Below are 14,335 nucleotides of genomic sequence, written 5' to 3'. Positions count from 1 at the left end.
GGCACAGCAGCAGCAGGAGACTCACCTTCGGGAATGGTATCCTCCTGGTACACAGGCCGGAGCAGCTGCAAGGGAAAGACAGGAGAACAACCTCAGCCCCAGGAGCAGGGCAGGACAGCCCAGGAGGCTGCTGGACACAGGGGCCCCAGGGGAGAGGAAGTGGAGCACCTCAGGGCACAAGAGAAAAACAGCAGTTCTGGTAACCAGCTGAGGGAGGAGGCAGGGAGAGAACACAAAATCCCAGAATATTCAAGTTAAAAGAGGCTTTATGGGTCATGAAGTCTAACCCCTTGGCAAGTCCCCAACTTCCTTTACAGCAGCTCGTTCCAAAGTGCATTCCATGGAACACTGGAATGGTAAGACGGTACCAACCATGCCCTCAAGGGTGCCCCCATCAGGCAAGTTTGGGAAATGCGGTGTTATTTGGGTGACACCACCTGCTGTAGTACAGGATGCCAGCAGAGCCTCTACTAGGCTCCTTTGCACTGGGAATCTCCTAGATGAGGAAGAGAGTACAGGATATGTCTCAAGCTTATCTGACCTCAGAACACCTTTTTTCTAGAGTATCTCATGGGACTAATAATTTGGGGAGTGCACTCCATCATCCCACCACGCAATCATGCAGTGTCTGCTTTCACCCGTCCTATGATGGGGGCTCACCACCTACCAACACAGCCCATTCCACTGGGGAAAAGCACAGGCTGGTAGAAAGCTCTTCCTTCTGTGAGTTGAAATCTTCCAGCCTGTGCATGCCCTGCTCTTGGATCTGTGCCCTGAGGCCACATAGACCCATCCGTCCTCCCCACAAAGAACAGCCTTGCAGAAGGCAGAGCTAGCACATACCCCATCTCCTTGCCCAACATCACAGCCCCTCGCAGGCTCCTCATCACACAACTTTGGGTCTTCAAGTCTTCCTGGCCTCCCACAGGGACCCAATACCCTTCACCTTCCCCACACCAGCTGTCCATACCTGGCTCCCAGGATTCAGCGGGGCCAGGATGATGTAGTTGGGGTCGGTGGGGGCAGTGGCACGGGACAGTGCAGGCAGGGTGTGCTGGCCTCCGCGCTTGGCCACCTCGGTGTAGCGCTCCCAGCCGCCAAGCAGCAGCCCATCAGAGCTGTCACATACCAGGTGGCAGCTGTGGCGCTGCTCTGGCCGTGCCTGGGCCCCATGGGTACAGTTCTTCTCCCTTTTGTTGGGGGGTGACTGGAGGTCATGTGTCGACTTGCAGGAGGCCCGCCGCAGGACCCCACCATCTGGTCCTGGCTTGACCTGGGGGACCATGCGCCACACGAGTAGGATGATCTCACTAGGGCAGCTCCTAGAAGTTGGGGGATCACACAGAGAGGTTGAGCCTGGGGAAAACCAGTATCAGCCAGAGTGAGGGCCCACAGGGCAGGGAGGATGATGGGGGGAAGAGGAGGCAGATGCGGCAGGGAAGCCCCCAGTGTTGGGGCAGGAAGGGATGCAAGAAGCCATTTAAAGAAGAGACAGCAAATGGGTCACCTAGGTCAATTCCTATTGATGGGCAGTGGCTGAGAAGGACCCTGAGGTCAACGCCAGGTTCAACAGGAAAGAGTTCCATACTCAATCCATGATGCTTGTCATAAGCAAGATATAAGCAAGTAAAGCTCGGAGATTCCCTAAGTGCAAGCCCTCATCTGGCATTCCAGAAGCAGACCTAAAATCAGGCCATCGGGGTTTTACCCTAGGGGATCAAAATTTGGGAGACTCCAACATTTTCAAGAATAATTTTTTAATTGCACAATTGAAACATTTGCAACATCTTCAAGTCCTTAAATAACAAATGGACTTAGCTCTAAGGTAGCAGAAATAATTAGCTAAAGCAGAAAGCAACCCCCTGGTGCCCCGTCCTGAACCACAGAGTCTGAGAGCATCTTCCCTGCTGTTTGCTCTGGAATCCGAAAGTGCTCTGAGCCTGAATCTTCCATTCTCAGGCCAAGAAACAGATTCCTTGAGGAGCAAAAGGAATTGCCTGCTCACAGCTGGGCAAAGGAGGGAGCAGCAAGAGCTGGGCCAGGCAAGGCAGTGTGCCCAGAGGTGGGGAGGGTGTGCCATCAGTCTGAGGCCCCAGGCCACCCGCTGCCCCCTGTCACCGGATCTCGTGGGCCAGCTCCACACATTTCCAGTGCTCCACAGGCCTCTCGTTCAGCTGCAGCACTGTGTCCAGCTGCTGCAGCCCTGCCCGTTCTGCCGGACCCCCTGCAGGGACAAAGAAAAGCCATTCAGGGGCCCCTGAAGCCCAAGACCCCTTCAAAGGACCTGGAGTCCTTTGCTGCCATGGTGACCTCAGACAAGGACCTCCCTTTTTCTCTAAGTTTGTTCATCTGTGAAATGAGGGGCTGAACTTGGTGCCTCTTAAGAGTCTTGAAAGAAGGCATCCCTTTGCCTTCCCTTCTCCCTGCTTGCCTCCCCTACTGCTGGCTCACCTCTCTGCAGTCCACCCTTCCACCCAGGCCCTTACCCCTCCCCAGGGCCTCCTACTCCATTGAGAACCTTCCCTAGGGCCAGGCTCCCACACTCCATTCATTCCTTCTCTGTCAATCATTGTACACAAACCTCATGCCCACCCCTGTGCAGGCACTGCAAACACCCTGACCACTGAGCCCTGGCTTCTGTCTTTGAGATGCTCACTCTGTGATTAACAGAAATCTTCACTTGTGAAAAGTAGGGAAGGATGGCTCTTTTTAAGCGCTGATCAGGCTCAGGATAGGATACAATACCAGCTTCAAATAGAGTTCACAAATGACTCTCATTTTCCCATGCAGCCATTGCTGAAAATATAGGTTTAGTTCCTGTTCAAACTGATTGGGAAACAAAATATAAAAACCTATTTTCATTTTGATAAAAACAACAAAAAAAGTGGGCATATTTTATAAATGGCAGTTTCATCTATGGTCACTTAAAAATATTTTGAAAAGCCAGGACACTTTGCTCCAGTTTGGGGCTCCCCTTTTAGTTCCAGCCTCTGTTAGCAAAGCCCATATGTGTGGTGGGCAAGGGGAGCTGGCATCCCCCTGTCACTCACTTACCGGAATCCACGGCCTGGACTCGGACTGGAGAGTCACAGCAGATGGTGAAGCCAAAGCCGTCCTTTCCCCTCGGAATGGTGATCTAGGACACAGTCCTGCCCAGTCACTGCCAGAAGCTGGAGGCTCCGGCCTCTATCCCAAGGTCAGGAAGCCCACAGCCCACCCCTGCCAAGAGCCACCCTCCTCTCCAAAGGAATCAGAGCCACAAAGGAGCTGGCCAGCCCCTCAGTGTCCCTATCTCAGCCCAGACAACTTGAGCACTGGGTTGTGGGCCAAGCAGGAAGGCCAGAGCTCAGCAGGTAAACTCATGCCAATGTGGGGAGGGCCTGGGATGGACAAGGTCTTGGAAAAGCAAACCTTGCCATCCTGAGCCCCAGCAGCTCAGCCCTTGACCCAAGGGCCCATCAGCACTGCACAACTCGGCCTCATCTTTGATCTACTGTTTTCCTGGCTCCCTTCTTCCTTTCTCACAGAAGTTCACAGAGCATTAGCCTGGGGCTGGCCCTGTGCTAAGGGCCCAAAGACAAGACCAGCCTGGTCACTGCTCTCCCAGAGCACAGAGGAGGGAACACTGGGACACACTCACTCCATCTCAGGCCAAGGGTCAGAGGAAGAGAGCTGGGGTTCTGGGGGCCCATCTGTGGCCAGGGCCCCAAGGCATCCAGTGAGGACTCCCAGGTAAGGGGCAGGTAAGGTCACAGATAGGCTTCCTGTGACCTGAACTAGCCACTGACTCATGTGCCTGCTGAGGCCCATTGGCTTGACAGGTCCACAACTCCTACTTTCAGAAGTCCATGAGAGGGCCTTGCCATCTGGATGCTCTTTTCTTTTCAAATTGGCACACAATTATTGAGCTCCTACTGCATGCCAGGCTCTGCAGACGTACAGAGGCACACAGCCTTGGTCTCTGGCTCCCAGAGGAGCACGAGGGTACACAAACCTCTCCACAGCAAAGCAGGGCACAGCAGGCACTAAAGTAAAGCAGGAGGACTGGGCCATTCTCAGTCCTTTATGCTCCGACTGTGGACGCCATGCTTGGCACACGATAGGAATTCAGCAGAGGCTACTGTAGGGAGGACAACCTAGCAGTTTCCCACCCACAGGAGGATGTAGGGTGGTATGCCAGCCAATTCTGGCTGCTAAAGGCAGCACAAATCGGAAAAGGGATTCAAGGGGTCCCAAGAGACCCCCTAGAGAAAGTGGGACTTGGGGTGGGCCCTAGTGAGGCACAGGGAAGGGTGTCCCACACAAGTTGAGAAAGAGGCAGCTCAGCAAGCCTGGAAAAGGTCAAGGGTGCCGGCCTTGTCAGGAGATTTCTGTCTCCTTCCTTTGAGGGTTGTCCCTGCAAGACTGGGCACCTGCACTCATTCACCTGCCAACCATCCCAGGGCCAGGCATGAGGAAGGTGAGTGGGAGGGAGCCCAGAATGACCAAGGGCCTTGGAAGCTGCAGGGACCTCTGAGGCTCTGCTTCCCACCAGCCCCGGGCCTGGATTCAAAGCGAGTTTGTAAAACAGGAAATCTGACAGACAAGGGGAAGGGGGAGGAGGCAGGAAAATACCCTGTTCCCATAAGAATTCTGGGAAAACACGCAGCTAAGACAGGAAGATAAAAAAATGGAAAGAAAGAAAGAAAAACAAATGCGGGTGCGAGTGTGGAAAGCTGGGGGAAAGGAGCAGCCACTCGTTGCCAGGCCCGCCTGAGGCCAGGGAAGACGCCAGGAGCCTGGCCCCCTCCATGGAACCAGCGAGGATTTTTTAGGGGTCTCACAAGCCAACCCTCAACCCAAGCACAAGCCGGGGTCCCAAAGCCCATCCAGCACTTCCCCACCCCTACCCCACCCAGGGCCAAAGCCTCCTGCATAGAAAACCCATGCCGGCACCCTGGGCTCTGGATGGCCAGTTTTGGGGCAGTAGCTGGAGATTGGGGTCTGGGGAGGAGTGTGCTCCAAGAAAACAGCCTCCTCCTCCCACACCCAGACCCCACATCCAAGCAGGACTGTGGGCTGGGGCCCCTTACCCTCCTGTGCCAGCCCAGACCACAGTCCAGCCAGCTGGGGGTGTGAAGGAAGGGAAGAGGAGAGGGTGCCAGGAGGCAAACTCATCTCCTAGTTCGGAGGAAGCAGAATTTATGCTCTGTCCACCATGATCACTGACCACATTGAGAAGGTAGTGTCCAAAGAACCTGACCATCCCTGCAGCCCCCAGGGAAACGAGTACACCCATTTTACAGAAAGGAGATAAGACCCCAAGTGCCACCCCCTCCACCCTCCTGCTCTCCGCCCTGCTCTGACTAGGAGGTGAAGGGAGCAGCCCTGCCCCGAGTCCTTGGCAGCTTCTGACAGAGCCTGTCCTTCCTGCGGGTGGTTCTCACTCTTTCCTGTCCAGGGCAGGAACAGCCACTGCTCCCAGGTCTCACCCATGCCAGCCCCTCACTTCTGCTCTCCTGCCTAGTTTCTGCTCCTCTGTCCTGCCTAGACTGTAATCCCCAAATGCTGCCATGTATTAAACATCTCCTAGATAGATAAGCACAGCAGACACTGAGCCAGGCTCTTCGCACACATCATCCCATTCACTCCCACGGCACCATCGCTGGATTTCATTATCCCTATTTTACTGACTAGGAGATAAAGGCTCAGAGAGGAACAGTGACTTGCTCAAAAGCTGCAGCTAAAGAGGAGCAGAGCTAGATTTGAGCTCAGACCTGACCAAAAGCTTGCTGCTCTCAATTCTGCACTGGTTTCTAACACAGAAACCATCTTGAACTCTGAGTCCCTGAGCCCTAGGTCTAGCCCACAATTGCTCCTGGCCCCACTCTGATGACGAGCATGCCCCATCTTCTAGCCCATAGCCCCAAGGTGACCAAGAACTTCTAGATGTCCCATCCAGTGCTCTCTCTGTCTCACCACTCTGTCATCCAGATGCTAGTGTCGCAGGGGCTGCTTTTCCCAGCTCCAGGAGGGCAGGAAACACAGAGTGGGGCCTGCAGGGCAGAGCCTGAGAGCTGGGGAGGGCTAGAGAGAGAATACTGGGTCCCCTAGCAGGCAGGTGGCGGGGGAGCAGAGGCCCCTCTGGGCATCCTCCTGGGACCTAAGCACTGCCTGTCAGAGGAGTCAGGACCCACAGTCCAGTCTGGTCATTAAAACAAATAGAGGGGCTTCTCTATGTGATTTTTTAAAAATCAGAACAATTTCAGAACTCCCTTCCAGATTAGATATCACTTGCCTTCACCATCCCGGATCCCATTCCTATTTTATTTTATGAGAAAAAATGGTCCATCGTAGTTCTAGAAGAGACACAGGGGGGCTAATGGGATCATCATGGTCCACTCTGCCCCCTTTCCAAGACCGGAGGCTGAGGCCAAACCCTCACTGTAAAGTTGGATTCCAAAGCCAAAGGAATCCTGAGCCATAGTGAGGCATCAGCAGTAGGGGGGAGGAAAGTTATATGTATGTACATAAACACAAAAACACCCGACCTCACATACGAGCACACGCCAACACACACACACACAGGGGGCAGAATGGGCACTGCTGTCCCGTCAGAAGCAGGAAAGTTAGCAAAAATACAAACTCCGCTCCCAGCTGCTCTGCAACCACGGCATTTTCAATCTCACACCCACAGCCCCTCCCCTGATAAAAAGAACAGAAAGCTAGCTGGATTATCTCACCAAAAACACCACCCAGCCAGTGGTTAGTACTCCACACAGAGCTGGGCCCTAAAGGGGCCTTGGGTCCAGCTCCTGCCTCTATCCTTCTCCCCATATCCAAGTGAGCCTGCAGGGAGCAGGAGGGGGTAACAGAAGACCTTGTTGGGAGCAAGATCCTGCTCTGATGGTCCCTCTACCCCCATCCCTGAACACTCCACAGGCTCCCCACAAGAGGCCAAGCACCCACCTGGCGGTAGCGGCGCTCCGAGCACACCTTGCAGAGCCCATTGAAGCGGTTCATGGCTGCGGGTCCTGCCTCGGCTGCCGCCCCATGAAAACCCAGCTCTCCCCCAGCAGTGGGAGCCCACACTGGACCCGTCAGCCTGGCATGAGCACCCTGGGAAGCCCGCCCTACAGAAGAATGGCAGGAAATCACCTCTCACCTCCCCAAGCCCTGTCTGTGCTGTGTGCCTCTGCACGATAAGCCTGAAGGCTTCCTGAAACCTCAGAATGACAAGGAAGAGGGAGAGTTTTATATTAAAATTCCTGTCAACTAGTTAGTATTCCCCGGGCCCGGCGGGGAGAGGGCGCCTTTGTTCTGGCTGCATTCTCTGCCATGGGCCACTTTGTGATTCCAATGTTCTCACAAACACCCCTCACTGGAGGAGAACCCAGGCAGAAAACGCAGCTGCTCTATAACAACGCCTCCCCTCTGCAAGTCCCAGGGTCCCTACTGGAAATCCAGGAGACTACCCCAGCCTAAAGAATCCCAGGACACCTTGGGGGGTTACACTCACAGACATCCCATCTGAAGACAGGGAACATAAAACATTTGGAGTCTGAAGACCTGCCTGCCACTTGGAAACTACTTAAAAGTCAGTTTCGGCCAGGTGCAGTGGCTCATGCTTATAATCTCAACACTTTGGGAGGCCGAGACAGGTGGATCACTTGGGGTCAGGAGTTCGAGACCAGCCTGGTCAACATGGTAAAACCTTGTCTCTACTTTAAAAATACAAAAATTAGCTGGTGTGGTGGCAGGCACCTGTAGTCCTAGCTACTCAGGAGGCTGAGGCAGGAGAATCGCTTGAACCCAGGAGGCAGAGGTTGCAGTGAGCTGAGATCATGCCACAGCACTCCAGCCTGAGCGACAGAGCAAGACTCTGTCTCAAAAAACAAAAAAGTCAGTTCATTTGTCTTCTGTCCATGGAAGTGGGTTGCTGTCAGGATCTGGTGATACATGGACCATGAAGTCAAATGTAGAAGGGATTTCCAGGCCATCAGACAATCCAGCCTCCTCATCTTACTGACAAACAAACTGAGGCCTGGAGAGGTTATGATCAAACAGCAGGGCAGTGTGGGGCTAGGACCAGAACCCGGGTCCTATTTCCTGCCTGGCAGTCCCAGGATAGCATCCTGCAGAGTAGCACATGGTGAGCCCAGCTGCTTTTGCCCATCTCAGAGCCCCTGGGGAAGCCCAGCCACGCACTCAAGTCCTTGATGACAGAGGGTTCCTTGGTTCAGCCCAGCTTTTGTTGCTGTGTGACTGTGGGCAGGTCACCCAGGTTTCTGGGCCTCCATCTCCCCACCTGCACAGCACAGGAGCTGAAGAGATGGACTCCGGGGGCTCTCCCCGAGCCACAGCCAAGCCTCTGACAAGGACACCTTCTTTGCTGAGTCCCACAGACATCTCTGAGCACACAAGCTCAGGAAAATCCAATACACCTCAGAAAAAGGCCCCCAGGGGCTTGAGGCCTGTGTGCAGAATCCAGCATGCAGCAGGATTTTACAAGCCACCAAGAAACCTACGATGCTGGAGGAAGCAAACATGGTGTTGACACCCATGTAATTTCCATGAATCATGAGGGAGACCCCCTGATCACCATGCTCTCTGTGCGTGGCAAGTAGAGAGACGGGGGGAAAGGTCTTTGCAGTTCCCCACAGAAGGCAGAGGAAAGCTTCTCAACTAATGAAACCACAGAAAACAAATCTGACAAGTTACTCCTGGCAAGTTTCTCTGTCTAACCCAGTCGCAGCTAGACACATGTGCCTGGTAAACTGAAATTACTTAAAACTAAAGTTGACACTCAGTTCCCCAGTCACACCAGCCACATTACAAGTGCTCAGTAGCCACAGGTGGCAGGTGGTCACCACACCGGCCAGCACAGCTCTAGACTGCTCCATGGGGCAGGGCCTTGGACAGGTCCAGAAATGCATCCCAGCACCCAGCACAGGGCCCAGCCCTAGGTGTAAATATTTAATGAATGATGAATAAGTGAATGACTTGAGTCAGTGAACGTGAAAATGTTTGGTACATTGTAATATGCCGATATTGTGTAATATGTAAGATACTATTAGGAACTACAGCAACGTCGTATATTCCCAGCTAGGCCATGCACAGGAGGCAGTGTGCCACAGCACACTGAAAAGGCAGCCAGCCCTCACTCAGAGCCTGCCTTCACCACCTGCCAGCTGTGTGGCCACGGAGAGGGCCTAATGCTCTGAACCGTGTATGTCCCTCTCATCTGTGAGATGCCGCAGTAACACCTGCCTCACAGTGGGCAGTTAAGATTAGGTAAAAGCACGTGGTATACAGGGGCTAATGAATTGCTGGGAGTTTGTTTTGGCTGGAATGCAGTGGTGCGATCTCGGCTCACTGTAACTTCCACCTCCCAGGTTCAAGCAATTCTTCCGCCTCAGCCCCCCAAGTAGCTGAGACTACAGGTGCGTGCCACCGTACCTGGCTAATTTTTGTATTTTTAGTAGAGACAGGGTTTCATCATATTGGCCAGGCTGGTCTTGAACTCATGACCTCAAGTGAGCCACCCACCTCAGCCTCCCAAAGTGCTGGAATTACAGGCGTAAGCCACCATGGCCGGCCCCTTTTTTTTTTTTTTTAATTGAGACAGAGTCTTGCTCTGTCGCCCAGGCTGGAATGATCTCTGCTCACTGCAACCTCCGCTGCCCGGGTTCAAGTGATTCTCCTGCCTCAGCCTCCCAAGTAGCTGAGACTACAGGCGCCCGCCACCATGTCTGGCTAACTTTTTTGTATTTTTGGTAGAGACAAGGTTTCACCATGTTGGCCAGGCTGGTCTTGAACTCCTGACCTCAGGTGATCACCTGCCTCAGCCTCCCAAAGTGCTGGGATCACAGGCGTGAGCCAGCATGCCTGGCCAAGTAATTCCCTCTCTTATTTGTTAAAGAAAACCATAGATCCCCTGCCATGCCCTGCAAAGAGATGGAATGAATTTTGGAGAATTCTCCCAACTCCTTATGTGAAAAAGGCTCCTTTCCAGACTTTAAGCCCTAATAGAGTGAGAACCCCTTGGTCTCAGGTTCAGAATCACAGCTGCCCCCTGACATCAAGCAGGTCTAACCTGAGAGGGTGATTCAGCCTCAGTCCCAGGGGAAGCAGGGGGCCAAGAAGGCCTGTGGGAAGGGGAGGACTCGGTTTCTAGAGGCCCAAAGTTAGTAAGATCCAGATGCTTGCATTTCCAGAGGTGGGTGCCTGGCCCTTTCCCCACCCCTGCCACAATCATGGATACCCCAAGAAGAGCATTTATTTCCTGTAATACATCTCAGGAAAGTCAAGAAATCATTCCTTCCAAGTGCATGACTTGCTGAGTTTCAAGCACCAAATGCTACCCCTTTAGGGGTTTCCTGGGCCCAGGGGCTGACAAGGAGGAGATCCAGCCTCTGGAGCAATGCCCTAGCTTGTCCCCACCTACCTTTAGTTTCTTCCCATTCTCAGCGTCCCCACCTCCTGGCATTCTCAACAGTGGGTCTGGAAGGCAACAGAACAGAATCAGAAAACGCCTGGTGGCATAGAAGGCTCCCCTCCTCAGACCACCCAGAGGACAGTGCTGGGAAACAGGCCCATGGGTTTGCCCAGGACCACTCCTGGCCTCAGGATGTGGGGACACCTGAGGCTCGATCCAGACAAGGACTCAGGAGCCAGGGCTGCATGTGGGAAAGGCAGAACATAGAAAAGGGCCATGAAATCCGTGTTTTGAGCCTCAGGGATCATGCCAGGACCTAAATGCCCTGTCTGTAGAGGTGGGTATCCCAAGGTGAGCAAGGCAACCTGGGGGATCCCTGAGACATGGAGCTGGGAAGGAGCCATTGGGGAAGCATAAAGTACCCCACAAGCAAGGGAGCTAAATTACATGGGGTCAGGCCATAGCCTCTCCAATGAAAGTCCAACCAGACAAGCAGTGGAGGCATGGGCGAGAGGCTGCCTGCAGCGTGCACTCTAGCAGGTGCTCCTGAGAAGTCCCTGCACCCAGCAGGCTAATAGCAGCCTGGGTGGCAGGGGCCACCAAATATCAGAACTGATGCCACTATGCAGGAAAGGAGGGAGGGGGCAGGTCCTGGGAAGGGAAACTGAAGGGGGTGTGCAGGTACCTCTCAGCGGCCGCAGTCGCCGCCTGGCTACCTTCAGGTGCTTGGTCCGGCCCAGGTGCTCCCCTAGGAGGTAGTACCAACCACTGATCTCCTGTCACGAGAGAAGGAATGACACACTCAGACACAGGAGGCAGAGGCACAGGTCAGGCAGCCACCAATCCCCCTCCAAAAGTAGCCACTGGACACCCTCCCACAGGAGAGAAAGACTCTCCAGCCTTCCTGCCCCTGGGCTGCCACACCTGTACCTCCAGGAAGCCTTCCATGATGCTCAGGGCAGAGCTGGCTCTCCCCTCTGCCGAATTCCCACAGCCTCTTATCCCTGGAGGACAACCATCTACTTGCCTGTCTCCCCCACTAAGTCGTGCACAGGCTCTTTGATGTGCCTTGCACTATGCCTGGTATACAGTAGGAGCCATATTTGTTGACAGAACAGAAGTGAAGGAGTGAAAGAGGGATGGAGAGGCCAAAAGGCATCCTGTGGCTCCTGAGCAGTCTCCAGGGGGAACATCTTTTCCAGGAGAATGAAGCCAAGGCTGCAGTCAAGAGAAGCTCTAGACCAGCACTTTGGGAGGCCGAAACGGGTGGATCATCTGAGGTCAGCAGTTGGCGATCAGCCTGGCCAACATGGTGAAACCCTGTCTCTACTAAAAATACAAAAATTAGCCAGGCATGGTGGCAGGCACCTATAATCCCAGCTACTCAGGAGGCTGAGGCAGGAGAATTGCTTGAACCTGGGAGGCGGAGGTTGCAGCGAGCCAAGATCACACCACTGCACTCCAGCCTGGGCAACAGAGTGAGACTCCATCTCAAAAAAAAAAAAAAAAAAAAGAGAGAGAGAGAGAAACTCTTTAGGACTCACAAGCAGGATAAAGGTTCCTCAGCCACCCACCCCAGGACACAAATCTGCGTGGCAGGTCATGCCACAGGCCACCAGGACATTTCCAGGGATGTGCAAAAGGAGTGCCCCCCACCCTCCACCTTCCAGTTCCAGGGATCCAGTGCAGCATAGAAATTGATAAGGGACCGGTGACCCAGAGCAAGGAGTCTTGGGTCCCAAAGAGTCCTCCTCCAGCCTGAAGGAAAGTTCCACAGAGGATGGTGCTGCTCACTCCATCCTTGAGCACTTGTTAGGCCCAGAAATATCAGGCCTGGTAGACACAAGAAGAGGACCCCTGGTACGGACCATGGGCGCACCTGGCCTTCATCTTCTGGGGCAGGCCCAGGAGTGCTCTGGGCCCCAAAGGATCTGCCAGTATCTTCAACAGCAGACACCAGACTCAGAGCCTCCTGGGAAGACTTGGGGCTGCCTAACAACTGCTCTCTGGCAAGACAAACCAAGAAGGGGACCCAGACTCTCAGCTAGGCAGGTAACAAACAAAGTGCTGCTATGCAGGCCACCCCACTGGGCAACTGTCTCAGTGGGGCACCATCTCACAGAGAGAAGCCTTAATCAAGGGCTGACAGAGAAACCCTGCCTGTACCGGCCCGGTCCAGTTGGGATGATCCTGACAGAAGCGTCCTTAGGACCCACCTTCTCCGGAGTCAGGAGAGACTTCACCCCAAAGCTCATGCAGCCAATGAGTCCACTCTGTCTGGGAGAACAATTGAGGCTTGAGTCAGTACTTTTTGTTGGGCTCTACTGGGAGGTCCATTATCAAGTATAGCATGGGTTTGCCTGATGCACTGCGGTTTACAAAGCACTTTACCCGCATCATCACGTTTGATCCTTCTGACTCTGTGAGGCAGGCTAGAGAGGAGCTATTATCTCCATTTTACAGAGGGAAAAATGGAGACTCAGAGTTGGTCCCTTTCCCAAGGTCATAGGACAAGTTCAACACTCCCTCTACCAAACACAAAAGCTCAGAGGTACTTCACGAGTTTTAACTGTTCTGGTGCTGGGTAGATCTGAAGAGCTGGTCCCCAGAGGGAACCTCCTTGCCCATATCAGTTGGTGATGCTCAGTGGAGAACAGTTATGGGACCTCAAGCTCAAGAAGTTTTGTCTCAGATCCAGGAAGGAGCTGAGCAGTTCTTAGATGGCTACACATCAAGATCCAAACCAACCTGACACAAAAGCTGCTGAGACCAATCTGACCTGGCCACCAGCAGGGCAGATAGGCATGGGCCAGGGTCACGCTTCATGGGGATGTCAGACTATGGCAAGGGGCTAAGTTCAATTTTCTTGGTTAAAAAGAATTCACAGCTGGGCACGGTGGCTCATGCCTGTAATGCCAGCACTTTGGGAGACATAGGCAGGCAGATCACTTTAGGTCAGGAGTTTGAGACCAGCCTGGCCAACATGGCGAAACCCTATCTCTACTAAAAATACAAAAATAGCACTACATGGTGGTGCATGCTTGTAATCCTAGCTACTCAGGAGACTGAGGCAGGAGAATCACTTGAAACCAGGAGGTGGAGGTTGCAGCCTGGGTGACAGAGCCAAGACTTCGTCTCAAAAAAAAAAGAAAAGAAAAGAAGAAGAAAGAAGAATTCAGAGTTCCTGAAGAATGTCCACCATTGAGGCTCAATGTCCAATAATCAGGGAAGAAGAAAGAAGAAAGAAGAAGGAGGAGGAGGAGGAGGAGGAAGAGGAGGAGGAGGAGAAGGAGAAGGAGAAGAAGAAGAATTCAGAGTTCCTGAAGAATGTCCATCGTTGAGGCTCAATGTCCAATAACCAGGGACTAAGATTTGGCAGCTTTTAATAATGATGGCACGGGCTGGGTGGAGTGGCTCACACCTGTAATCCAGCACTTTGGAAGGCATCACTTGAGCCCAGGAGTTTGAGACCAGCCTGGACAACATAGGGAGACACCATCTCTACAAAAAATTGTTAAAATAGCAGGGCATGGTGGCATGAGCCTGTAGCCCCAGCTACTGAGGAGGCTGAGGTAGGAGGATCACTTGAGCCTGGGAGGTCAAAGCTGCAGTGAGCTGTGATTGTGTGTTACTGTTCCTCCCTCTTGGGAAGTGGCCAAGTCAGCACTAACAGGAGGCAGTTGCTGCGACACAGCGAGACCCTGTCTCAAAAAAATAATAATGATAACATCGATTAATATTAATAAAGTCCAAAAATATCTTGCTATTGTTAGAGAAAAGGAAGTTTACAAAGCTGTAAATTTAATGAGTAATGTGAGTTTAATGAGAAAGATACCCACAAAAATACTAACAATGGTTATATCTGGTAGATGGGATTACTAGGGGTTTAATTTTCTTTTATGGGTTTTCACTGTTTTC

At 53.0% G+C, this 14,335-nt stretch overlaps 1 protein-coding gene across 6 annotated transcripts in view; it reads right to left on the bottom strand.

Moving 5' to 3' along the window:
- Positions 1-14,335, bottom strand: part of RGS3 (regulator of G protein signaling 3) — a 134,676-nt gene that overhangs the window by 86,609 nt on the left and 33,732 nt on the right. For 3 of the 6 annotated variants that reach the window (XM_021927235.2, XM_009188226.4, XM_009188224.4), the window contains 7 exons: positions 12,634-12,694; positions 11,103-11,193; positions 10,427-10,482; positions 3,055-3,136; positions 2,119-2,224; positions 971-1,322; positions 26-65 (listed from right to left, as the gene is read on the bottom strand). In XM_021927235.2, coding sequence (XP_021782927.1) covers positions 26-65; positions 971-1,322; positions 2,119-2,224; positions 3,055-3,136; positions 10,427-10,482; positions 11,103-11,193; positions 12,634-12,672 — 766 coding nt within the window. In that variant the 5' untranslated portion in view covers positions 12,673-12,694. Of the gene's footprint in view, positions 1-25; positions 66-970; positions 1,323-2,118; positions 2,225-3,054; positions 3,137-6,948; positions 7,661-10,426; positions 10,483-11,102; positions 11,194-12,633; positions 12,695-14,335 lie in introns of those variants that run through there. The other 3 variants (XM_021927237.2, XM_017949621.3, XM_003911330.5) reach the window with 3 other exon arrangements.

Source organism: Papio anubis, chromosome 13 (genome assembly GCF_008728515.1).
Source record: "Papio anubis isolate 15944 chromosome 13, Panubis1.0, whole genome shotgun sequence".
Lineage (NCBI taxonomy): Eukaryota > Metazoa > Chordata > Mammalia > Primates > Cercopithecidae > Papio > Papio anubis.
The sequence above is the reverse complement of the archived record's forward strand: the minus strand, read 5'-3'. Positions and strand labels throughout refer to the sequence as shown.